This window comes from Sarcophilus harrisii, chromosome 2 (assembly GCF_902635505.1).
Source record: "Sarcophilus harrisii chromosome 2, mSarHar1.11, whole genome shotgun sequence".
Lineage (NCBI taxonomy): Eukaryota > Metazoa > Chordata > Mammalia > Dasyuromorphia > Dasyuridae > Sarcophilus > Sarcophilus harrisii.
The window spans coordinates 444151440-444176577 of NC_045427.1; the positions used below are offsets into that span (position 1 = coordinate 444151440).

At 33.3% G+C, this 25138-nt stretch overlaps 1 protein-coding gene across 6 annotated transcripts in view; it reads left to right on the forward strand.

Moving 5' to 3' along the window:
* CNTRL (centriolin) overlaps positions 1-25138 on the forward strand; it is an 85398-nt gene that overhangs the window by 42029 nt on the left and 18231 nt on the right. For 3 of the 6 annotated variants that reach the window (XM_031954213.1, XM_023507386.2, XM_012553672.3), the window contains 14 exons: positions 993-1138; positions 1863-2073; positions 2858-3037; positions 3819-3998; positions 6467-6583; positions 7410-7554; positions 8814-8962; positions 10125-10305; positions 12564-12877; positions 15876-16075; positions 18888-19080; positions 23373-23503; positions 23753-23893; positions 24100-24223. In XM_031954213.1, the coding sequence (XP_031810073.1) occupies positions 993-1138; positions 1863-2073; positions 2858-3037; positions 3819-3998; positions 6467-6583; positions 7410-7554; positions 8814-8962; positions 10125-10305; positions 12564-12877; positions 15876-16075; positions 18888-19080; positions 23373-23503; positions 23753-23893; positions 24100-24223 (2412 nt within the window). The remainder of the gene's footprint in view (positions 1-992; positions 1139-1862; positions 2074-2857; positions 3038-3818; positions 3999-6466; positions 6584-7409; positions 7555-8813; positions 8963-10124; positions 10306-12563; positions 12878-15875; positions 16076-18887; positions 19081-23372; positions 23504-23752; positions 23894-24099; positions 24224-25138) is intronic. The other 3 variants (XM_031954216.1, XM_031954214.1, XM_031954215.1) reach the window with 2 other exon arrangements.

The window sequence follows — 25138 nt, forward strand, 5'->3', positions numbered from 1 at the left end:
AGATGGGTTTTTTGGGTAGAGAATGATATTGAATTTCCCATATACTAATTTAGTTCTTAGAGATGGAATGAAGGCAAGTAAAAGAGCTTGAATTTATTGGTCTTTTTACTTCCATACTTTGAGAATCTCTTATTTCATTGGTGTGAGTATTCGTTCTATTAAAGCAGATCAAAATTCCTCTATACCTTACACTAAGGGATCTTTACTTGAACTCTGAACCTGTTTTAAAAAATATTATGACAATTACATTTTAGTATACAGTTACAAATTTTTTTTTAATCATCCATATTTTATTTATTTAAAAATATTATTCTGAGAAGGGATCCCTACTCATATTATCCTGAGAATAGGTTTCATTAGACTGCCAAGAGAGACCATAATATAAAAAAGGTCAAGAATCCCTGAAATCTTCATGAGTTTCCAAGGCCAAAATAAATCATCTGACTACAAGCCTTCTGATAATGATACTAACTGTATCTAGCAAGGCTAATTTTTAGGTGCCATTACTCTATTGTTTTAAACTTGGTGGTGGGGTAAAACCTGCCAGCTCTTCAACATCCCCAGCAGCACATTTTGAAAATGCTTGATGAGACATTAAAAAAGAATCTTAGTAGCTTTCTCAGCTTTGGATTTTTACTATACCTTGGAAATACTAAGCATTAAAGTAATGAGTATTTTGGCAGTTACTTATTATTTGAAAAGTACAAGAAACATTGTTTTGTTTCAGGAAATCATAAACCTATTTTGCCTATGAAATAACTAGAGTTTGAGTATGCAAACACAAAGGAAATTAATCATACAGAAATAGTAGTATAAATTCTTTTAGAAGCTGTAATTGCTAAGTTTTAGTTTTCAATTGGTATGTGGACCTAGGTTGTGGAAAAGATTGTTTTCAAATTTAAAATAGGCCAAAGGGAACTATAAAAATTGTTCAGTGATAAGAAATACAAAGTGTAATTTTCAAGAACATGAAATCTCCTTTATTTTTCTAGGATGACAATGGTCTCTTAAAACAACAGCTTAAAGATTTTCAAAATGAACTTGATCAAATGGCTGATGGGTTGCTTCATCCAGAAGAAGTAGCAGCTCGTGTGGAAGAACTGAAGCAAAAGTTGGAAACAGGACTTGGGGATATTAGGTAAATTGTATTTCAATAAGATATCAATAAGATGCTCAATTATTAAAACTAGAAATATAGAGACATTAGATTAGGTGAATGAAAAGTTTTTCATAAAACTTTTTATAAGGCCTGTATTTTTAATGACAAGAAAATTCAACTTTCTGTCACTTGTCTACATCTCCTTTACAAGTCTCATGTCCTTGGTGAACAATAATAACTTATTTCTAAAGGATGGGGTTTCCTTAATAAACAAGGAAGTTAGCAAGAGGGATGGTTTTAAGAAGGAAGAATTTTGAATACATTGAATTAGAGAGATATATATGAAAAAAATATTTTGTGAACCTTACAAATTTCAATTACTGTTGTTATTAACTAGTTAACAATTATTAAACCCACTTGAATCAATAGATTGTTAGTACTAGAAAAGAACCATTGAGTCCTTTCTTGTTTCTCCACTTTGTAAATGAAAAAACTGAAAACTAATAACAATTGACTTGCCCAGGGTTACACAGTGAATTAATGGCAAAGTACTCTGTTCTTTCTGTTTTGCTATTGTATATGTGAAGAGAGCCCAATGTCATGTCTTACAAATAATTGAAATTCAGTAAATATTGATTATGAAATACCTTATATCAAACTTCATAATTTTGCATTATTTAGAAGTATCCTTTTTTCATATTGCTGTATTATAAACTGACATTTTATGTTCATATTGTACATGTGTCGGGTTTTTTTTCTCCAGCAGGTGCCTCAATCCTTCAGATGTTCTAGGGAAAAGCCTTGCTAATTTACAGAAGAAGTTCAATGAAATTCTTTCACATGCCCAGCAGGAAAAGGAGGAAGCATTAAGTAGAGAGAGAAGACTGCAAGAAGAAATGGCATTTCAAAAGGAGCAACTGGAAGAAGGACAAGAAGAGTATAGGAAGTCCTGTGAAAAAGCTGCAGATGCGAGAGTAAGAAAGAAGCTCAAGAATTAAATGACAATAATCCGGCTGTAGGAGAAGAGTAGTTCTTTTCACTTGGCAGATTACAGTGTTTCCCTTTGTTACAAAGGCTGGGTGTAATTGAAATCCTCTGTGAAATATGGCCTTTGAAAAATGGATACTTAGGGGCAGCTAGGTGGCGCAGTGGTTAGAACGCCAGACCTGAGTTCAAATGTGGTCTCATTAACATTTCTAGCTGTGTGACCTTGGGCATCTAATTGCCTTAGCAAAAAAAAAAAAAAAAAAAAAGAAAAATGGATACTCAGTAAACTGGATTTATTCCTCATTCTGCTTCCTACTAGCTGTATAACTGTGGACAGGGGCCCCTTGTAATTCAAATAGTCTCTGTTCTATGTGCTGACATTCTATGTATTGGGGCTTCTGTTTTATATTCTGACAGTATCTCTTATAAGGTTTCTTTCACTATAATTTCCTTCTTGTTCTAATATTTTGTGCTTTACTGTTTTCTATGATCCTTTCCAGTTAAAAAAAAAAAAAAAAGAAAAACTCATTTTCTTTTTTCATGTTGTAGTGTTTGCTTTGGGATCCAGGGAACTACCTTCTTATTTCTTTTACATTTATATATCATGTCTCTCACATTTCAAATTTAAGCTATCATTTGTCTTCCTGAACAGTTCTTTTATAAGAAACTTCACCCTTTGATAATGCAATTGTAACTTCCCTGAAAGTTTGTTGACAATGTTCTTTAATAACTTTGATTGAAAACCATAATTGAATCTTATTTCTTTTACAGATTCAGTCTGATAAAAGGCAGCATGAAGCCAGAATTCGACAACTGGAGAATGAAATTCATTATTTGCAAGAAAATCTAAAAAGTATGGAGGAAATTCAAGGCTTCACAGATCTTCAACTTCAGGAAGCTGATGAGGAAAAGGAGAGAATTCTTACACAATTAGAAGATTTAAAGAATAAGGTGGGGAAGAAGAAAACAGTATCAATCTTTTAAAATATTGTCTTAATTCTTTTTCTAAATTCTTATAATTGAGAGGCAGGAAGTATAATAAAATGGGAGGGAAAAAAACTTTAGGCCTAAATTCAGACTCTTTTATTTTTATTTTTTAATAAATTTTAATTAATAAAAGTATTTATTACTTTTTGTGTGACCATTAGGAGTGATATCTTCCATTTCTGGTCATCCCTTATATTTTACAAAGCACTATCTGGGCATCTGTACATATTAATTTCTATGTGCCCCAGAGATGTTAACACTCATACTATTTCCATTGTAGAATTGTTGTAAGAGAAATGCTTTGGAAAACATCAAAATTCTTATAAAAATGTTAACAGCTGTTGTTGATAAAAATCATGATTTCCAGAATGTTGATGTTAAAACTGACGATGATCACCAGTTTGATTCCAGGTCTCTTATTTATATCGTATAATATAATTTGCAATGTAAGAGAAACGAACAGTCTAACTATTGGGTTCATAATACTTTTGCAGTTATCTTAACCCTTCTTTGTAGAGTTGAAGAAATTGGGTTCCAGAGATTGTACGTTTTATCACATACATACAGTATGTAGCAGAACATATAAGAATTCCAGCCCAAATCCTCTGATCACAGATCAGGTGATCTTTTCCTATATCTTGCACCCCTCTTTTGTGATAGGTTGTTTTTCTTTCCTTATTTGAAATCTCATTCTATAAAGTAATTCATTGCTTTCAGTTTTGTTTTTGTGTTTTGTTTTCTCTAGAAAAAGCTAGAAGAGGCCAAGTCCCAGAAGCAGTTCCTTGGTTTAGATAGAGAACTGAAGGAGCTAAAGGCGGCTGTGGCTGCATCTGACAAACAAGCAACTGCAGAGCTCTGCATTGCCAAGGACCAGCTGAAGTCACTCCATGGGACTGTCCTCAGGATTAACCAAGATCGTATTGAGGTGATTCTGGGTTTAGATAAATATCACTGAGAATATTTCTAATGATGCTGATATCTTTTGAGCTTGTGGAATCTTGCATTCCTTATTTCTCAAGAATTTTCTTAGATTATTAGCAAACTAATCTCAACATATTCCTAACTGTAAGTAGGGGCCTTTTTGTCCTTTCCAACATTCTGAAATCAACAGGACAGCATAGACTAATAGATAAAGGCAACAATTCAATACTTTTCCTACAAAAATACTTTGAACTCTACTACATATGTCTTCTACCCCATGGTAGACACAATAGAGAACACTAAAGTATAAAATCCAGTTCTCATTCTCACTTCTTTTCAACTCAATGAATATTAAATACTTACATTGTGCCAGATTAGGTGCTCAATAAGATAAAATCCTTACCTTCAATTCAATTCAACAAACAATTAAGCACTTGCTGTTTATTTTACCTCCACAATATCTCTTCCATCCATTTCCTTCTTTCCAGTCATAATTACTTCTTAGCTTGATTTGTCATCCATCTTTCTCTCCTACTCTATAGAAGTACCTCCTTATTGGTCGTCTTCCTTCCAATTTCTTCCTTCTTTAATCCTCTTTTCATACATAACTATTAAATTAGTATTCCTGAAACAGTACTCATCTCACTTTTCTAGTCAGAAAATTTTAACGGTTCCTTGTTGCCACTAAGATAAAATACAGAATACCCAGTGTGATATTTAAAGACTTTCACAATCCTGCCCAACATTTTTCTTTATTTCATATTCTTCCTGTTCCAGTCAAACTGATATGCTGGTTTTTCCATAAACAATGTTCCAGCCTTACTCAGAAATTTTATCTTCAGACCCCTCTCCCACTCAGGGACCACGTCTTGCACAAGGCCTTTTCTGACCTAATTATCCCCAGCAGTTGTGAGCATTCTCTGCCTCTAGAAAGCATTTTGTGTTGCTTATATTTTATATCTGTTCAACTGTGCACATGTATCTCCTTCAGTAAAATGAAAATTCCATCAGGACAGTTATCTGTGCTCAGTTATCTATGTGCCCCAAATGCCTTATACACAGTGGGAGTTTTAAAAAGATTTGTTGAATTAATCACTATTCAAGACCCTTAGTGGGAACTTCATACTATGTTATATCTCTCAGTTCAGTTTAATAAAGATTAGTTAAGTACTTGCTATAATAATAACCTGATAAATTATGTAAGTCCCACACCTTGTGGCCCCTGTGCTCAGAGCACTGCTGGAGACACCAAGAAGAACTAGCCTGATCTCTTTTTCTATCCTGGCAACAGGGTGGAGAGACACATATGCAATGCCTAATGTTTCACTTTGTGCTATAGTCATTTGTACATTTTTGCATAAGATGTGTACAAAGTGCTAGGTAAATTCTGAGGGAGAAAAGGTCATTTTTGGTAACTAAGATATTAAAGAAGAGTTCCTGTAGGAAAATACATTCAAGTGGAAAGGATGGCGAATTCAAAAGACAAGACATTCTGAATCTGTCACTTACTTTCTGGGTGACTGTAAGCAAGTTATCTAACCACTGTCAATCTGTTTTCTCATCTGTAAACAAAGTTACTAAGTCTTTCACTACCCAACTCATTAGAGTTATGAGAAAAGTACTTTGGAAACCTATATTAATGCTAGTGATTGTTATTATTGATGTTGTTGTTTTATTTTTTTTAATGGATAAAGTTTTAAAAAGTAGAGATGGAGGAGGAAGGAATATCGTGAACAAAAACAAGGAGAGAAGAATGTGGTAGAGTATGTGTGGGATTTTATATTTATTAATACAATTTAAGTGGGACCTAAAATATATGGAGAGGAGAAATGTGAGACAAACTCTTGCAGAATTTGCAAACTACTATTATTGGGGAATAAAGACGAATGTTTCAAGTCAAAACATTTATTAAGCTGTATAAGGCAAAGTCCTAGATACAAGGGATACAAAGATGAAAAGTGACATAGCCCCTGCTCCTAAAGGGAAAGGTAGGCCAGTGCAATGTAGACAAATGATTCAAGGTAGAATGTGAAGTAAAAAAGAAGAGGTTGCTTTCTTCTGGGGGAGCAAGCAGTGGCACCTGAACAAGACCTTAGAGGAAGGTTGATTTATGCTGCTAGCCTTGGTGGAATGAGTTTTCTTTCCAAGACCCTAGCTCTTCTCATTCTTTGAAGGGCTCCTTTATTATGTGCTAGATAATCTGTTGTAGACTATATACACTATTAGCAGCTCACCAAAGAGAGAGAGAGAGTTCAGTAAGGACAAAACAGCAGAGACTTCATAAAAGAGGCAAGACCTGAACAAGGAAGGCCTTGCAAGGCAAGTGAGATCTGGAAATATGAAAAGGCCTTCTGGTATTGGAAATCACACAAAGGAGACCCATGGAAAGGTAAGCATGTGAAGACCAGTAGGACTAAAGAATGGAAAGAAGAATTTACCCTTATTGTTTCTGAACCTTTTTTGTCATTTTAGAGGCTCCAGGAAGCTGAGCACTTCAGCAAGCAGGCAGCCCAGGCAGCCCGGGATCTCACCCGAGCCGAGGCAGAGATTGAGCTACTTCAGAACCTTCTGACACAAAAAGAAAAGCAAGTAAGTGCATCTCATTTGATCATTGATTTATTCAGCACCTGTTCTATGCAGTATTTATTAAATGCCTACAATACACAAGGCAGTGGTCACTGACTGATAGAAGAAAGTTGATTAAACATGATTCCTGCCCTCAAAGACTCAGTTCAAGGAAAAAATATAGGACATAAACATCAATATGTGCCAAATAGAATATAATAATGTATAATAGAGGGACAGAGTTTTATTTGACATTTTAAGGAAAAAAAGAAGTAAAACTCTACTTTTGGGGTGAGGTGGGAAGAAAGACTCAGGGAAAGCTTCCTTGAGCTAATCCTTGAAGAATGGGTAAGAAAATTCATTAAAAAGAAATGGGGAAGAGAAGTAACTTTCCAGGTTAGGGAGATATATAAAGATACCAAAATGGGAAAGGATATGCTTCCTTTAGCCTTTTCTTGGCAGGGTTTTTATTAATATGCTGTATGAAATTCTGAAACTAAATGATTATGATAGAGAACTTGAGTTTTGTTGTGCAACTTCATATAAAGCAGTATGAGCTATGAGCACAAATAGCTGTCTACTCTAAAAAATGATAGCTCACATTTCTATAGGTATTAAGGTTTACAAAGTGCTCTTATTTTGTGATGCATAAAAACCAGACTCAGAAGCTTATGTGATTTGTCCCTAGTCACACAATTAGGAAGTAATAAACCTAGGAGTCATAACCTGGTTCTGAGTCCTCCTATCATATTATTATATGGTAAAGATTTTTGAAATAAGGTGTACTTGGTAAAGGTAAGTATTTTGAAAAGAAATTTAATTGGAACGTTGGTTATTTTTGTTTTAACAGTTTCAAATTGAAATGGAGAAAGCAGATACAGGTACCTTTGGATCAAATTCCCAAATGCTAGAAATTGATCAATTGAATGATATAATGAAAAGACAAAGAGCAGAAATTGAAAGGCTATGGAGTTTACTTGATCAGACTGGGGCTGGTAAAGTATTTTAGTTTGATTTCTCCTCCCATTTACATACAAGTAATTTATTTGTTACTCCTTTTCATTCAGATCTTCCTTTTCTAAAATTAAATTGTTCTACTACTTTTACCTTCTTCAGAAAATTATTTAATGGTTATTAAACATAAATTTCATTAATATTATTCTTCAATGGAGAATTTCTTCTAAATCCTTTTCTGATGCTTCCTACTATCATGAAGGTGATATCCTGAGTTTCTTAAAGGCTTTACTTTCAGGGTATAAATTCTGACAGGTCCTATCATGTTGGAAAGGTTTCTAATGTGGACCTGCTGATGGATTATGTGTCTCTCATCTAAGTGCTACCCTGGGAAGGACGAAAAGCTCATCTCTAGGAGTTAGGCACCAAAGAAAAGATTAATTTGTTCAACTATAGCAATATACACTCAACTAAGATATGGAAGGGTTGAAATCTCTTTTGGTAGAAATGGATACTTATACTAATTTTATCATAGATCCTTAAATTATAGCTATAAAATTATTTTGTTGTTGTTTAATCATTTTCAATCAGATCTAATATTTTGTGACCTGTTTGTAGTTTTCTTGGCAAAAATCCTGGAGAGTTTTGCCATTTCCTCTTCCAGCTCATTTTATAGATGATGAAACTGAGGCAAACAAGGCTAAGTAATTTACCTATGGTCACATAGCTAGGAAATGTCTGAAGATGGATTTAAATTCAGGTCTTTTTGACTCTAAGCCTGACGCTCTACTGTACCATCTAGTTGTGCCCAACTATAAATGTATTGAATAGTAATTCAGTGATGAGAACATTTAGTAAAATAATAACACATTGACCCTGACATAAAGTACCAATATAAGTACTTGAATCTATAAGATCTAAATGTCACAAGTTTTTAAAAAGTCCAAATCTAAAATCAGCTTTAAAATATTACTAAGCTTCTACAAAAGTACATGTGGGTCCTTACAAGGATGAATGTTGAAAACTATATGTATCTTTGGAAAAAAATAAAATAATGTTCACTTTTAAAAAGAAAGAAAAGAAATTGGGAAGAGAATGAAAATTCAGAAGAGTCATTAAAGCAGCATTAAAATATATACATATATATGTAAATATGTATACACATTTATATACACACACAAACATAATGTATTTTGCTAAGCTTCATTGTCTCTGATGGATTAGTACTTTGCAGATATTTTGAAGAAATAAGTACTATGGTTTTACTCCCACTTCTGAAAGTGTTACAATTCCTTTACAGACAGCAAAGGAGAAATAGAAAGTCTGTTGGAAGAAATCACAGAGCTCCGACGTACCCTTTCTCATCAAAATGATTACATTAGCAGCATAGCAGATCCTTTCAAGAGACGAGGATATTGGTACTTTATGCCATCATCATCATCATCAAAAGTATGAAACCTCTTGGGTAATGGGGCACAATGAAGGGGTAAACCATGACTCTTCTATGGGAAAGAATGACAGAGTATATGTCTTTTTCCTAAGTGTGGTGGTAAATTAGAGAATGACCCTTCTCTTCCCAGGTAAAAGACCAAAAATTTCTATTCAAATATACAAATATGGGGCCATGATATTTTAAATGTCTATGGAAAAGAAATGGAAACTTCCCAAGGAAATTTAATTTTATTAAAATTGAAAAGTGTACAGTATGTTTTAATGTGTTTTTCTCATAGCCCTTTAAAGTAGTATCGTTATTATGTTCCATCACTTTCATAGATGTAGATTTTATAACTGTATTTCACTGGGGAGCAGAGAAATAAAATGACTTACCCTTAATCACAAAGCTAGGAGGACTTGGACCCTGTTATTTTGACTTCATATCTAATTTGTTTTTGTTTTGGGATTTGTGTTTTTCGCCCTTTTGTACCATACTGATTTAAAAAATGCAGGGAGGATTTTTTTTAATTCAAATATTACCCAATTCATTTTCATAAAATATTTCTAATAAAACTTGGCCACTTTTTTTTTAATATGTTGCATTCAATCTCAGTTTGTGTTTTTGAGTAATAATACAATATTAGCTACAAGTTAGCTGTGTAATCTTGTGTAAGTCACTTTCCTTCAATGAGCCTTGCACCTCTTCATTTTAGAATATAAGTTCCTTAAGAGCAAGAACTGTTTTTCATTTTTCCTTTTTCCCCCAGTGCCTTGGGATTACTAAATGCTTTTAGGACTAAATGAAATTATGTGATCTCTGAGATCCCTTCAAGTTGAAAAACCTATATTCTAATGTTCCATGTTCTAAGATCTCTTTCACCTCTTTAACATTCACTTTTTAAGGTTTCTTCAAACTATAACATTCTATAATTTTTAGGTAATTCAAATTAGGAGGTACTGAGATTAACTGCAGTATTCCTGAAGGTCCTATATTTTATTTTTAGTTCCTATTAGTCAGATACTAACATTTTATATTCATTTGCTTCCCCCTTTGGTAACTGTTGGAATTATATTTTAATGACACAAAAGCACAACTTTCTACATAAGTTTCTAGAATTAGTGAGTTAGAGAAATGAAGATTTTGTTTATAAAAATGTTATGTTGTTAACTATTTTAGGTTTCTAGTCCCAGGTCTCAGAGTACAAAAGATTCTGGTATTGGCTTAAAATGCACATCTTTCATCCCACTCCGAAAGGAACATGGCCATGGGAAGCAAATTGAGAGAAAAGATGTTGCATCAGGATGTTGGATTTATTCTCCAGTTAGAAGTGGATTACATAAAATTTATTCAAACAAAGGTCAGTTGGATCACATAAAGGATATTCAATTTCTAACCACTGAGCAAAAGAATTACCTCCTTTTAGCAGAAATGTGTAAGTGAAGTAACAGCTAAGGTAAATTTTAAAAAAGGAAAGTGCCTTCTGTGTGTCAAGCACTGTGCTAAGTGCTTTACAAATATCTCATTTTATCTTCACAAACAATTTTGTGAGATAAGTAGGTTCTGTTATTATCTCCATTTTACAGTTGAAACTAAATTATTATTAGTTTCAAAAACATAAGCCAGATGTATTGTAAAGTTCCTGGATTAGGAATCAATTTGAGACTGCATGACCACATCAGGATTATTTTAGAGGAATTTCCCATTTAGGTGTAGGCTGAAGAAGATGGCCTGTAGGAAGTCTTCACATTCTGGGATTCTGGAATAAGGTATTCAGGGCCTACTTCTGACATTTCCTAGTGATATGATTGGGCAAATTATTCAGCCAGTTTGATCTTCATTTCCTTATTTGTGAAATGGGGATAATAATGTTCATTTTCCCTCTCCCAAGTTTCTCATAAGAGGATGTTGAAGTGTTAAAATGCTATAGAAATCTTAGCATTTGATATTGCCAGCTTGATATTGCAGTAAAACTGTGGGAGCTTCATATGTAAACATATGAAGGAAAGTATGTAGCATCTCATCTGGTATAGTGGAAGAATGCCAGGGAAAAAGAATATTCACCTATATTTTCACCTTTTTCTTCTTGTTTGCTTGGGTTTTTTTTTTTTTTCCTTTCTTGTGTTTTTCCTCTTTTGATTTGATTTTTCTTACTTAGCGTGATTAATATGGAAATGAAGAATTGCATGCACATTTTAACTTATATTGGATTGCTTGATGTCTTGGGGAGAGAGAAAAGTAGGGGAAAAGAGAATAATTTGAAACACAAGGTTTTACAAAGATAAATGTTGAAAACTAACTTTATATGTATTTGGAAAAATAAAATGCCATAAAAAAAGAACAACAAAAAAAAATTATGTTGAACTACTTGGTTGCCATTCTGTTGTATTTTTTTCATCTCAATATCTATTTAATAGAATTATTTCAAAAAAATTTTTAAAATAAAATTATTTCTTCTGTGTTCATAGTAAGTGCTGAATTTGGAGTTAGGAGGAACTAGGTTCAAATCCTAAGTCAGTTATCATAACCCCAGGAAGTCACTTAACTTCTGTCAAGCCTCAATTTCCTTATCAATAAAATGAAGAGAATAATAATAGCTAATATTTAAATTTTAAACATAATTTAAATAATTAAATTTAAATATTTAAAGTTAGCAAAGTGCTTTATAGTCTCTCATTCAATCCTTAATCCAATCCTGTGAGACAAGCACTGTTATTTTTTACAGGGAACATAACTAAGATTGAAAGGGGGTAAGTGACCATGGTCATATAGCTAGTAAGTATCCGAGACAGAGTTTCAAATTCAGATCTGCCCAACTCCAAGCCCACCATATTGTGCACTGACTACACCACAGTGACTTTATTGCTTAGAGGATTATTTTGAAGATCAGCTGAGTTAATATGTATAAAATGTATAACACATTAACCTGAAAGCATGGTATAAATATGCATTCTTATTGTAATCATATTAATCTTGGTGCTGAAGATATATATTTAATTACCTTAACAAATATATGGCACCCAGAATAAGGAAGATGATAGTTCTACTTGTTCAGTCCATGTATGAACTATTGTGTTCACCTGTATCTTCAGCACTTTACAAGCATCATTAACAGGTGAGAGCTTATTCAAAGAAGTATAACCAAGATAATGAGGGAAACCGAAACCATCTTATGAGAAACCATATCAAGGAGTTCTGGTTATTTAATCTGAAAAATGGAAAACTTAGATGATACATTATTGTAGTTTTAAGAGTGAGCATTCATGAGAAAAAGGGACTAGATTTATTTTATATGGCCTTAAGAGCACAAGAACTTGTACCAATGAATAGAAATTACAAGGAGTCAAATTTTAGTGCAATATGAGAAAAAACTCCCAAACAATGTACAATTATGATAATGACCTTGTAATATGATATGATGTTTCCTTTAGATCTTCAATTAGAGGCTATGTCATCACCTCTCAAATTCTGGAAAAAGAATTTATGCCTCAAATTGGAATTGTACTAAATTGACTTTTAAAGGCTCTTCCCACTTCAAGATTCTATGTCTTAACTTTTTTAAACTAGAGAGCATGAATCAATGGTGTTGGTTATTTCATTTTGTTTCTTTTTGTAAAGGTGAAGGAAATAGAGGAGATAGCAAGGAAGAAAATGAACTGGATGATGAAGTGGACCCTCCATTTGTACCTCCTCCTGGATCTGTTATATATACTGTGTTTCCAGATGGCACACCTGTCCCTCAGGGAACTGTGCTATATGCTCCTCCTCCTCCTGTACCAATCAATGGCAGACCATTTGAACCTGGAACAGTTATTTATGGCCCCCCTCCTGCTGGAACACACATCATTTATGGGCCGCCTCCTCCTCACTTTTCTGTCCCACTCATTCCAATGGGAGTCCTTCACTGCAACGTACCTGAACATCATAACTTGGTAAGTCAAAAGGATTGATACAGCTTTTCCTAATCTGTGTTCTTTGAAATCTTGCAATTCTACAAAGCTTCCAAAAAGAAAAAAAAATTATTCAAAACTGGCACACACAGCAAATACATCACCTCTTACAAAATATACATGTTCAATTGATGTAGAAAACAAGCAATAATTCGATGCACTCAGTAATATGTAATGCACAACTGGTTGTCAATTTTGGTAGAGAAAATATAAAGTAGTCACTTTCCATTTGTATTTTGGATTTTATATAAATATTTTATTAAATAATTAGTATGCATTTAACTTTGAGCAAAAGAACCAAATAGAAAATTATATATATTTGCAATTCTTAACACTTTTATATTCCTACATATGTCTATAACAATTTATTACTCCCCCTTATCCTTCTTCTCTTTGTTCATTCTTCTCTGTATTTCTGTGTCCATTTTTAAAAATGTAATGATAGTAGTGTGTAATCTTGTGATTTTCTTTCACTAAGCATTTCTTCATTGTCTTCTCATATTTCTTATATTTATAATTTTAATGGTACTATTATAGGATTCTATTATATAGAAATACAGTAGTTTATTCAGCTCTTCATCTACTGTTGCATGTTTCAAATAATAGTTACATGCATTTAGCACAAATCTTTATTTTTTTTTTAAACTGGTGATACTTTTACATATATTTCCAATAAGGGATTATTTAAATTTTTTTTAATTATTATGATCTCCAAAAGCAGCATTGTTCTTAATACCTAGTAGTAACAAAAAAAACCTAATTATATATTTATGTGCATATAGGTATGTATTTTTTACTTAAAACATTATAATATTAAAGGAGTCAGAATAAAATTGATCTGAAGCTCTCTCTTTTTAAGCAGCATGGTTTTTTCAGCAGCCTTGTTATCTGGTGCTATTGGTTATAGGCATTTCAAAAATTAATTTTAAAAGAATTGCAGTACATTGGGATACAAATACTGCACTACTAAGCAAGACATGAATTGAAATCTTGGCTGTGTTTGACTTTAGGCAATTCATTTTTCTGTTCTTTCTTCCTCCATGAGATGTGGGGCTAAAAAACTAAATAATTTATAAAGGCCCTTCTAAAAAGTGGATTCTTTCAAGGGTTATTTCTATTAGCATTTTATTCAAAGTAAACAGTTCAACCAGAGTATAAAGTTTCAGGATTCTTTGCCTTATCCTTACTAAGGCCTAAGAGTTAAAAGGACATTTGTTCAATATTTTTCTGGTTCCCCACAATTAAATTTAAGTATTACAGGGATCAGGATTTAAAACAGAAAAGGAATGTAGAAATCATTTTATAGAAGTCCTCATTTTACTAAAATCCAAGGAGGTTAAATGATTTACCTTAAGATATGACCAAGGTATTACACTTCACCCAACTTTGGGGTGGACTGTGTTCTGAAAGCTTGTTTAGAAGTCAGTTATTTGAAACTCAAAAAGTGTTTCCCTGGAAACAGTGTTATATGTAGTAGCCAGGTGCTCAAACTAGCCCATTCTTGTCAATTTGACCTATAGTTTTGCTTTGGTAATTCTAGCTATCATTTATAACATGGTTTCTATGGAAACGTGGGTTCCAAGTTCCACCTTAGAACTTAGGGTGCCAGAAACACCTTTCCCCTTCATTGCTGTGCCACCATCTGAAAAAGGCCCCTCCCCCAACATCACAGTATAATCCCGGCCCCCACGCAGCAACAAAGGAGTACAGTGTCATTTTTTCACCCTGTAATGAAGAGTGAGTCTGGGGTCCCTACCTGAGGTACTGTGGGAAGGAAGTCTCTGGCTAAGGAGCCATGAGGAGAAAGGGAAAAGTCATCTGCCAGGCCAAAGGGAAACAAGAGCACTCCAGCAGGACACAGCAAGGAGGGAGTCCCTCACGACATTGCAACAGACAGAGAATTCCCTTCCCCTGTGGCCACCAAACCAAGGTAAACGAAATTATAAATCTGTTAATGTGCCTATATTTGCTTATATTTTTGAAAAGAATGGCATTGGTAACAAAATACAAGACTATATCCCATTATTTTCCAATATTCTATATCATTTTTTACTTTTGATAAACAAGTGACTAAAAATCTAAACTTAGTAATTATGAAGAAAAACATTCAAATAAACAATCATATAAATCCACAAAATTTAAATTAATATTTAGTATATGTTAACTCTTACAAAATAATAACAAAAAACTTTGTAGCCATGTCCTTTTTTGTTCATTTTCTTCTATATACTTTTCTGTTTTGTTAATATTTTTAAATACTGTTTATATGTTGACTTCCTATTGTGCTCTTTATCACTTCATATAACTTCTTGTTTTTCTTTGTATTTTTCATATTTGCATTTTCATGGTACAATAATAATTCTATTGTATATTCATATACAAGAGTTTATTAAACTGTTTCCCAATTATTGAACATAATACATTTGTTTACACTTTTTTAATAACACAAAGATACTTTAAATATTTTGTGCAGATGTGTTCCACATGTTTCTAGTACAATTTCAAATAAATTCAAATAATTTTCTTTGTATTATATGTTTTATGCCTTTTGCTGGTGATTTTTTTTGTCTCAACCTATGATTTATTTCATCACTCCCTCTGCAAATGTAGATCAGCAACTGCATTGATACTTAATAGTATAGAAGCCAGGGGCACTGAAAGGTTAAATGACTTGTCCAGGGTCACATAGTCAGGAGCAGTCCAGGCAGTACTTAGTACTCTAAGGCTGGCCCTTTAGCCATTGTTATGCCACACTAACATTTTGATTAAAAAGGAAAAAATTCAAATAATCTACCATTTTTAATCTATGCCAGAAGAAAAACAAGCTTGTATTGACAAAGAACATTGATTATAGACTGAACATAGATTTTCTGCCACATAGACTTATGTTCAAACTAATAAAATTGGTCATGGGCACTGAAGGAGAAAAAACTCTTACTTTTTTTTTTTTTATTTAATTGTTGTATTTTTCTTTGTTTAGGAGAATGAGATTTCTAGGCTGGAAGATATTGTACACCATGTCAAAATTAAGAGACAGGAAGACAAAGCAGCAAGGCAGCAGGCCAGGAGAGAAATGGAAGAACTTCATCGAAATATTGAAGAGCTTTTGCATGAGAGAAAAGATTTAGAAGAAGAAATGGCAGAAATACATAGGAATCTTCAAAAACATAGTAAACGAAAGTAAGAACATGAAATTAAAGAGTCAAGTGAGTTGGAAGAGCACTGATCTTCCCAAATGACTTTGGGCTAAATTCTAGCGCAGCCATATACAAATTGTAACAATGAGCAAATCCTTCCCTTTTTTGAGGTTTAGATTCCTTATCTATAAAATAAAAAAAAATAATAATAATAATGGTCCCTGCTTTACTTAATTTACAGGACAGTTATGAGATTCAAAGGAGATAATGTATATCGTATTCATGCTTCAGGGGTTCATAATTTCATCAGTATGAGTACTTCCTTCATTGATTTAAATCACAGTTCCCCAGTACCTCAGTAGATGGCTTTTCCAGAGTCACTGTGGCTAAAAAAAATTTATTACCTAGTAACTAACCTTCTGAAATAAATCCTTTTCCTAATTTGTTAGACTGGTCTTCAGACAGCCATTGCAGACTCATACTCAAAACTCTTTCTGCTTAGTAGACTATCCTACCAGAACTTCTATTCCACTGAGCAACCTCCATGGTACAGTATGGCACCATATAGGATGTTTGTTGAGTATACAATCTGAGCAAGAGTTTGTATAAAATGCTACATACATTTCAACTATTTACTAATAGTTGGTATGAGTAGAAACTATTTTAGCTAATTTAACAGAGATGCATTTTTGAAATGTCATTTTAAAGTCAAGTCATTATTGGTTTTGTTTATTAAAATGGTGTGTATTCTATTGGCTAATCTGTTGGGATAGAAACCTCTTTTGATATCTAGAAGTCATGAGATTAGAGGAAATAGTGATTTATTGCTATGGAGGAGACCTTCAAAATCATCCACTCTAATCCCCCCATTTTATATGTGATGAAAATGAGGCCCAGAAAAAATAAAAAATGTGTATGCTTAAGTTTCAGTGAATGTCTAGAGCTCAAAATAAATTGTTATTGTTTTTGTCAATTCCCTAACTTCCCAAGCCCCACCAATTCTATGAGAGCCATTTTTTGTCTATGAAACACCCTGGTTTTCAAGATGAGAATTAATTCAGATATAACTCAATTTGCCTCTGTGTCTAAGATAATAAGTACAAAAGAAGTTTTACTGATAACTTTTTTCTTAATATCATTAATTCCTGGATGTATCAGATGTATCATCGTTTTAACAAAATCTTCCCCTGTACAAACAATAAACAGTTGAGCAAATTAGCTGACAGGCTGCATCTGACAGTATTCAATATACTATATTCATAATCCCTCACCTCTCCAGTGAAATTGGAGGCTTAGTTATTCAATTTATATGAGGACCAAAACTGAAATTATAATCATTCAACATTGTTTCCTTTTAAATTGCTCTTGTGATTATATGTTTTCCTAATTCTATTTACTTATATTCTGCATCAGTTTATATTCCTGTTTCTTATATTCTTCATATTTATCCTTTCCTACAGTGCAATAAATTCCATTTTATTCATGTATTACAATTTGTTAAGTCCTTCCCTAACTGATAGATACCCATTTTGTTTTCAGTTCTTTGCTAAAAGAACATAAAAAATACTGCTCTGAAAAATTTGTGGGACTTTTCAGTCTATAAATTCCTTAGGACTTTCTATGGATTAAAAGATAAGGGCATTTTATGACTTCTTTCATGTAATTCCAAATGGTTTTCCAGAATGTTTGCATGAATTCACAGCTTGACCAGGAATGTATTAGTGGGTCTATCTTCCCACATTCTCTTCAACATTTACTATTTCAATTCTTTTTTAACATCTTTGTCAATTTTTGAGATAGAGATAAAGCCTCAGAGTTGTATTCATAATTTCTTTTGTTCATGAATTGGAGCAGTCTTTTGAAATTCTTCTTTTGAAAGCTGTTCATGTCCTTTGACTGTCTTTAAAGAATGGAACTTGGTCTTAGTGTCATTCCCTTTATCTCTGGGATATTAGACCTTTAAAAGAAATATAAAGGAGCAACAAGGTACATAATGTATAGTATTGGCTGTGGAATTAGGAGTGCCTGAGTTCAAATCTAGCCTCAGACATTTGACATGTCCTAGTTGTTTGACCCTGGGCAAATAATTTAACCCTGATTGCTTCATTCCTAGACTCCCTCCAAATTTCTGTTAAAAAAAAATAATAATAATATTTTAGGCATATTTTTCATTGATACTTTTATTTCATATGCATTCATTCTTTATGTACAAAAGCTTTTCAAATTCATGTAATCCAAATTATCTGCTTTATTTTTTGTGATCATCTTGACTCTATTTGATTAAGAATTCTCCTCTTAGCTGCAGTTGTGAAAGAGAGTTTTTTCTGTTTACCGCATATATTTTTCTATGATATCACCTTCCACATTTAGGTTACATATGGCATATAGTATAAGATAGTGGTCTAAACCTATTTTTACCAAACTTTTAATTTTTCCAGCAGTTCTTATTAAATAAGAAGGCCCTTTCCTAAGTATACTTTGTGCATAGGTATATTGAACACCAAACTACTACTAGGTATAGTTGTTTCTGATTCCTGCTTTTTTTTCCATCTCTTCTAATGGTCTAATTTTATTTTTTAATCTGTACTACTTACTTTTAATGATTACTGCTCTATAATTTCTTGAAATATTAATTCTCTCTTAATTCCTGCTTTTTAAAAAAAAATTTCTTGAGAATGCTAAACTTTTTTCTATTTAATATATTTTGCTTTATTTTGTCTACTTTTTAAAGTAATTATGATGATGCTGTTTGTACCTATATTTAACTATTATTGTATTTTACAGCATATTAGAGAAGCCCAACCGTAAACAGTGACTATCCTTCCAATTATTTGTCTTCATTTCTTTCTTTTGAGGGATTTCATGGAAGGACGTGGTGACAGTCTGATTAATGAAACAGAAATAAATACATCATCCAAACATCACAACCAAATGATAGATGAAATTGAATGCATTGAGTCAACTCTTCTAAAACGCCGGGCAGAGCTCAGAGAAGCAGATCGACTCCTAGCTGAGGCTGAAACAGAACTTTCAAGCACAAAAGAGAAAGTATGTCCTTGCTTTGCTACTTGTGCTGGGATAGCTTAAACCAAAAAATTTATAGCCATTGACTAGGCATTTTAAGAATTCCAAAGGTGGTTGTATTTGCTTCATTTCTTTTACTGCCCTTTCTTTAGGTTACATAATGACTAATAACAGAACTGAAAACATTTTGGTCCATAACTTACTGAATATTTATGTTCATTATCATCATTCTCATTTTTATGTAAGGTATATAGTGCAAGCAGTTTTGTCAGATATTGTCAAAAATTTAACATTCAAAAATTCTGACTTCATAGTAGAATAATGAACTTTGATCTAGAAAGGACCTGTGAGTGTGTCTAACCGAAACCAAACCCCTCATTTTTATATATGATGAAACTCAGATTTAAAGGAGGAAAGTGATTTGTCCTGGCTCACATTCTTAATGAAGCAATCGAAGCGATCAGTATGTTTCTGCTATTGCAATTACCAAAAATCTATAAGAAAAAATAGGAGCAAAGAATTTGTTCACCTCTGTCAGGGTATGAAAATGGAATCCTGATGTTACCTATGTATCTTTCATAAGCTTTGAGCCATCACCAAATTTGATTTGACATAGCACAAAATAAATCCTTTTTTTGTGATAGAGACCAGGATTTTCTAGCATCGAAAATATGTGCGTTTATTTTATTTTTTTTTTTGTTTAATAGCCTTTTATTTACAGGATATATGCATGGGTAACTTTACAGCATTAACAATTGCCAAACCTCTTGTTCCAATTTTTTACCTCTTACCCCCCACCCCTCCCCAGATGACAGGATGACCAGTAGATGTTAAATACATTAAAATATAAATTAGATACACAATAAGTATACATGACCAAAACGTTATTTTGCTGTACAAAAGAATCAGACTCTGAAATATTGTACAATTAGCTTGTGAAGGAAATCAAAAATGCAGGTGGGCATAAATATAGGGATTGGGAATTCAATGTAATGGTTTTAGTCATCTCCCAGAGTTCTTTCTCTGGTAGCTAGTTCAGTTCATTACTGCTCCATTGGAAATGATTTGGTTGATCTGATTGCTGAGGATGGTCAGGTCCATCAGAACTAGTCATCATATAATATTGTTGTTGAAATATATAATGATCTCCTGGTCCTGCTCATTTCACTCAGCATCAGTTAATGTAAGTCTCTCCAGGCCTTTCTGAAATCATCCTGTTGGTCATTTCTTACAGAACAGTAATATTCCATAATATTCATATACCACAATTTATTCAGCCATTCTCCAACTGATGGACATCCATTCAGTTTCCAGTTTTTAGCCACTACAAAAAGGGCTGCCTATGTGCGTTTATTTTTTAAAAATCTCTATTTAAATAATCTCATTATATATATTCTTAAAGGTCATGTCAACATAGCATCAATTCTAACAAATCTTTCCCAAGGTGGAAAGGCATAAAAACCAAAAATGTATTGTGTGGCCTTCATACATAGTGCTAGTCTCAGGATAAAGAGAAATGTGACCATTTAGCTTCCTATTTATTCCCTAGATAGCCAATGAGCAGTAGAGCATAATAAAAAGATTCCACACTCAGAGTCAAGGGCTTGAGTTCAAATATTCTGTTAGCTGCTCCCTTTCTGATTTTGAGTATAAAGTGAGGATTTGGACTAAAAGATCCTGAAGGGCCTTTGCAGTAGTGACTCTCCTAAGTTTTAATCTAATTCAGTCAATGCATCACTCAGCATTTATTAAGCACTTAGTCTGTAGTTAACACTATGCTGAATGTTGGGGATGGATACAAAGAAAGGCAGAAACATAGTCTCTGCTGCCAGAGAGCTTAAATGGGACATGATATAAAAATAACTACGTGCATTCAAGATATATGCAATATAAATAGAAAATTATCTTAGGTGAAAGGAACTTGAGATAAGTTTTGAAGGAAATCAGAGAAACTAAAAGTTAAAGGTAATAAGACAACAAATTTCAGACAGGGAAGAAAGCCAGTTCAAAAGCATAGAGAAGGAAGTGCCTTGAATGAAAAACGTAAGAGATTGATTTCTTTTGGTAAAACCCAGTTTTACTTGAGCCTGTTCAGTAAAAGCTTTAGCTTTTCTTTTCTGTCCTTTCAGGACTATTAAGTTCTATTGCTACTAATAGCCTTATGTTAAAAGTTACAGATTTCAAAGGTAGGTAATTGTAGTTGTCATCTTTAAAGATTCTTACTTTGCTAGCTATAAACATTTTGGTGCTTCATACCAAACAGGAACCCAACTGATGGAACTACTCTTTCATTTGTTTATGCATTTGGAATAATAGCTGTAGTGTAATGGAAAAACCATAGGATTTAAAGTCAAAAGATCCTATTCTGACATTAAATGTCCTTTAAATAATTTAATAAAATAATGGATCTAAAACTAAAACAGACCTTAGAGTTCATCTAGTCCAACCCTCTCATTTAACAGAGAAAAAAACAGACTCCTGAAGCTTCATTGTCTTGCCAGACACAAGTTCTGTTAAGTGTGGCCAGATCCTCCTGTCATTTACTGAGTAATAATTAAATAATTGTTAAAGCAACAGATTTTGAAGGAAGACAGTATGGAAAGTGTGTAGGATCTAGAATCAGAGAGCTTGGGCTGTAATTCCAATTCTGCTACTAGTTACTACCTGTATGATCTTGATCAAGTCATATTCAGACTCATTGAAGTCTCTGTCAAATGAGAAGATTGAATGAACTGATCTAAGATCCTGTTCAGCTCTAAATCTATGAGTCTTAAGTCTTAATTCTACTACCTACTAATATAAGCAAATCATTCACATAGCTGAGGCTCCATTTTTTTTCTCTATAAAATGGGATTAGGAATATTAGTACCCTCCCCTGTTGGGATTGATTGTTGTAAGGCTGAAATAAGATAATATATGAAAAAGCATTTTCTAACAATAAAAACTGTGGATAGAGTACCAAGCTTTCAATCAGGAAGATTCATCTTCCTGAGTTTAAATCTGGCCTCAGAAACTTATTGCTTGTGAACATGGGCTTTGTTACTTGTACTTATTTGCCTCAGTTATCTCATCTGTAAAATGAGCCAGAGAAAAATATACTCTAGTATATTTGTCAAAAAAAAAAAATGGGGTCATGAAGTCAGACATGTCTAAAAACAACTGAAGAAAAAGAGGGCCAATACATATACACACACACATTCTCTCTTGTGTTCTTGTTCTCTCTTTCTCTCTCTCTTTCGTAGGCAAGGAAGAAAGAATTTTCTTATTTATCTTGCTTAACAATAGCTCACATTTATATAGTACTCTATAGTTAACAGTACACTTTGCTCAGAATTCTATAAGAAAAATTACCTTAATTTTATTTGAAAGCTCTATTATTTATTACACACTTCCCGAAAGGCAGCTTGCCATAGTGGATAGAGAGCTGACCTGAGAGTTAAGAAAACCTGAGTTCAGGTTCTTCCTTTGACATCATTGGCTCTGTCACTTAGCTTTCAGTATTCCCAGGCAACTTTCTGTGATTCTCAGAATGTGGTCCAGGGACCCCCAAGGATATCTTCAAAATCCTTTCAAAGGGTCCTTGAAGTCAAAACCATATTTATGCTAATAAGACATTTTCATTTTTAACATGGTAAACATTGATATTTATATGTAATCCATGTAACAACAGCTTTTTGGAAGGTCCTTGGTAATATTTAGGTATATGAAAGACCAAGAAGTTTGAGAACCTCTGCTCTAATATTATAAATTGCAAATCATGTGCCAATCTTTATTGGTAGTGTGATTTTTTTTTTTTCTTCACTGGAAGAACTACTGAAATCATATGTCAAGGGAAGCCATTTCCTGCCATGATGCAATTCACAACTGCTCTACATCTTACTGTCAGCTTTCAGGAATGACTTTGACTAAACAATTCTTCATGTAGCTGCTGAGCCATCCTGAGCCTTAAGGCTTACTTAAAGCTCTTGCAGCTTGATAATAGGGATGCTAGAATATGCATTTCATCAGGCTTATCTTTAAGTACCCTGGTTCATCTCCTTACCATAAAAAAAGAATTAGTTGAGGAGGGCTTTCTTATAAAGTAGGTAGTACTGTTAAATCATTATTTTGACTATTTTATAAGGTGAAGTGAAGTCACACACCTAACAAAATAGCAAGACCACAGTCTCTTGCTTTCCTTACTGTTTCTACTCTTTAAGTCTGTCTCTGGTCATTAATGTAGCATTCACAGTCCAGCAAAACTATACTTGGAGAAAGTTGGGTATTCATTTCTGTGCCACTTAACTGGGTTGTTTTAATGACAGTTTCTTTTCTAGACCAAAGATACTATTCAGAGGTACAGTGAGGTCAAGAAACACTTGTCACGGGCAGAGTTGGATGCAGAAGAGTTAGAGCGCAGAGCCCAGGAGACAGCTGTCAAGCTAGTGAAAGCAGATCAGCAGCTAAGGTACTTTTAAATCAGTACAGCAAATATTTATGGGGTTAAATGAAAGAAAATAATTTTGTTCCAGGCATTATTATACAGTTGAATGATCAAATAATTCTTTGGTATACTTCAAAAAATTAGAAAATTAAATTGAACAAATATTTGTTAACACCTGAATATATTTTAAATACTTATTATTTGCTAGGCCCTGAAGGGATATAAAAACAATGAAGTTCTGCCTCCAGATTAATAGATATTAATGTATTCTAGATCCCTTCAGGTTGATAGAAGGGACTTCAGGCAGAACATACCCGAACAGCAAGAAATCTTGAAAGAAATCAACAAAGTCATGGTTACAAGAGACCCTGACTTCTACTCTTTAAGTCATAAAATAGAAAAATTGATTGAAGGGTGAGTAAATCAGCATTGCAAACATTAAGTATCTTCCATACCCATATGGCAGATGGGGAAGTGATCTATTTTACCCATAGCTTATAGTATCTGGGGCAAAGTGGAAGATAAAACTAAAAAGTTAGGATGGTGAATAGCACTATTAACTATTTCAGGATATTGAGCAAACTTTCTGAGGGCAAATTCAAAGTTATTGAATTTTACAGGCTCCAGAAGCTGCAGACAGGCACAGAAGTTGCAGAAGATAATAATGAAGATCATCTTCAGGTCATCAATGAGCCTGAATATCTTCGCACTAAAAAGGCTGAGCTAGAAAAAGTGAAGAATCAGGTATACATTTTTAAACTATGCTTTATAAATAGCATCTTCATTGTTATGAAACCTATAAACACAGGACTTGAAAGCATACCACCTAGTCAAGCCTTTTTTCCCCCAAGTCAGTCCACCTTTCTGAGTCACAATTTTCTTCATTCATAAAATGGAGAAAATAATCTGTGTCCTGCTTACTTCATTGATCTTTTAGAAAAGGATTTTATGACTAGCACTATGGAAACATCAACTATGATGTCTGTTATTAGAAATATCTACTACTTGTCTGAAATGTATCTGCATTTAGCCAACATAACAGCATTGGTATTGTGCCACAAACGTTAGCAGCTGAAATACCATTAAGATGGATATGTTTTTATTTTTCCCTTTTAATGTATGACAGATGTCAGGATATTCATCTTTTGGTCAGACCATCTTTAAAGAGAATGCATATCAGATCCTAATATAGACCAGCCTACATTTTATTAGGGATAAAGTTAGGTTACAGCAAATATAAAGGATGACAGAAGCAATATATGTAGATGGGGGAAGGGCAGGATCTACTCAATAGGCAAAAACTTTAGAGCTGAAAAAGACCTTAGACTAGAGATTGTTCCAAGTTGGAAGGGTAAAGATCATTTAATTCAGCCTTGTTTTACAATATAGAAATAGCCCAAAGATGAGGTCATTTTATTTGTGCCTGCAAAGATCATTAGAGTATCACTGAAGCTTAGAATCCAGGAATTCTGACTCCCAATCCAACGTTCTTTCCATTCTACCACACTACATGCCACCACTTTGAAGAATTTAATATGTTACTTGTATGTTTCTAACCTATGGGTTTCTTCCATCTAACTAAGTCATTGCTTCACTGTAAGATGCTTGTTCTTATAGTAACAATGGGATACATTCAAGAGTGTTCTACCTCAGTTTTCT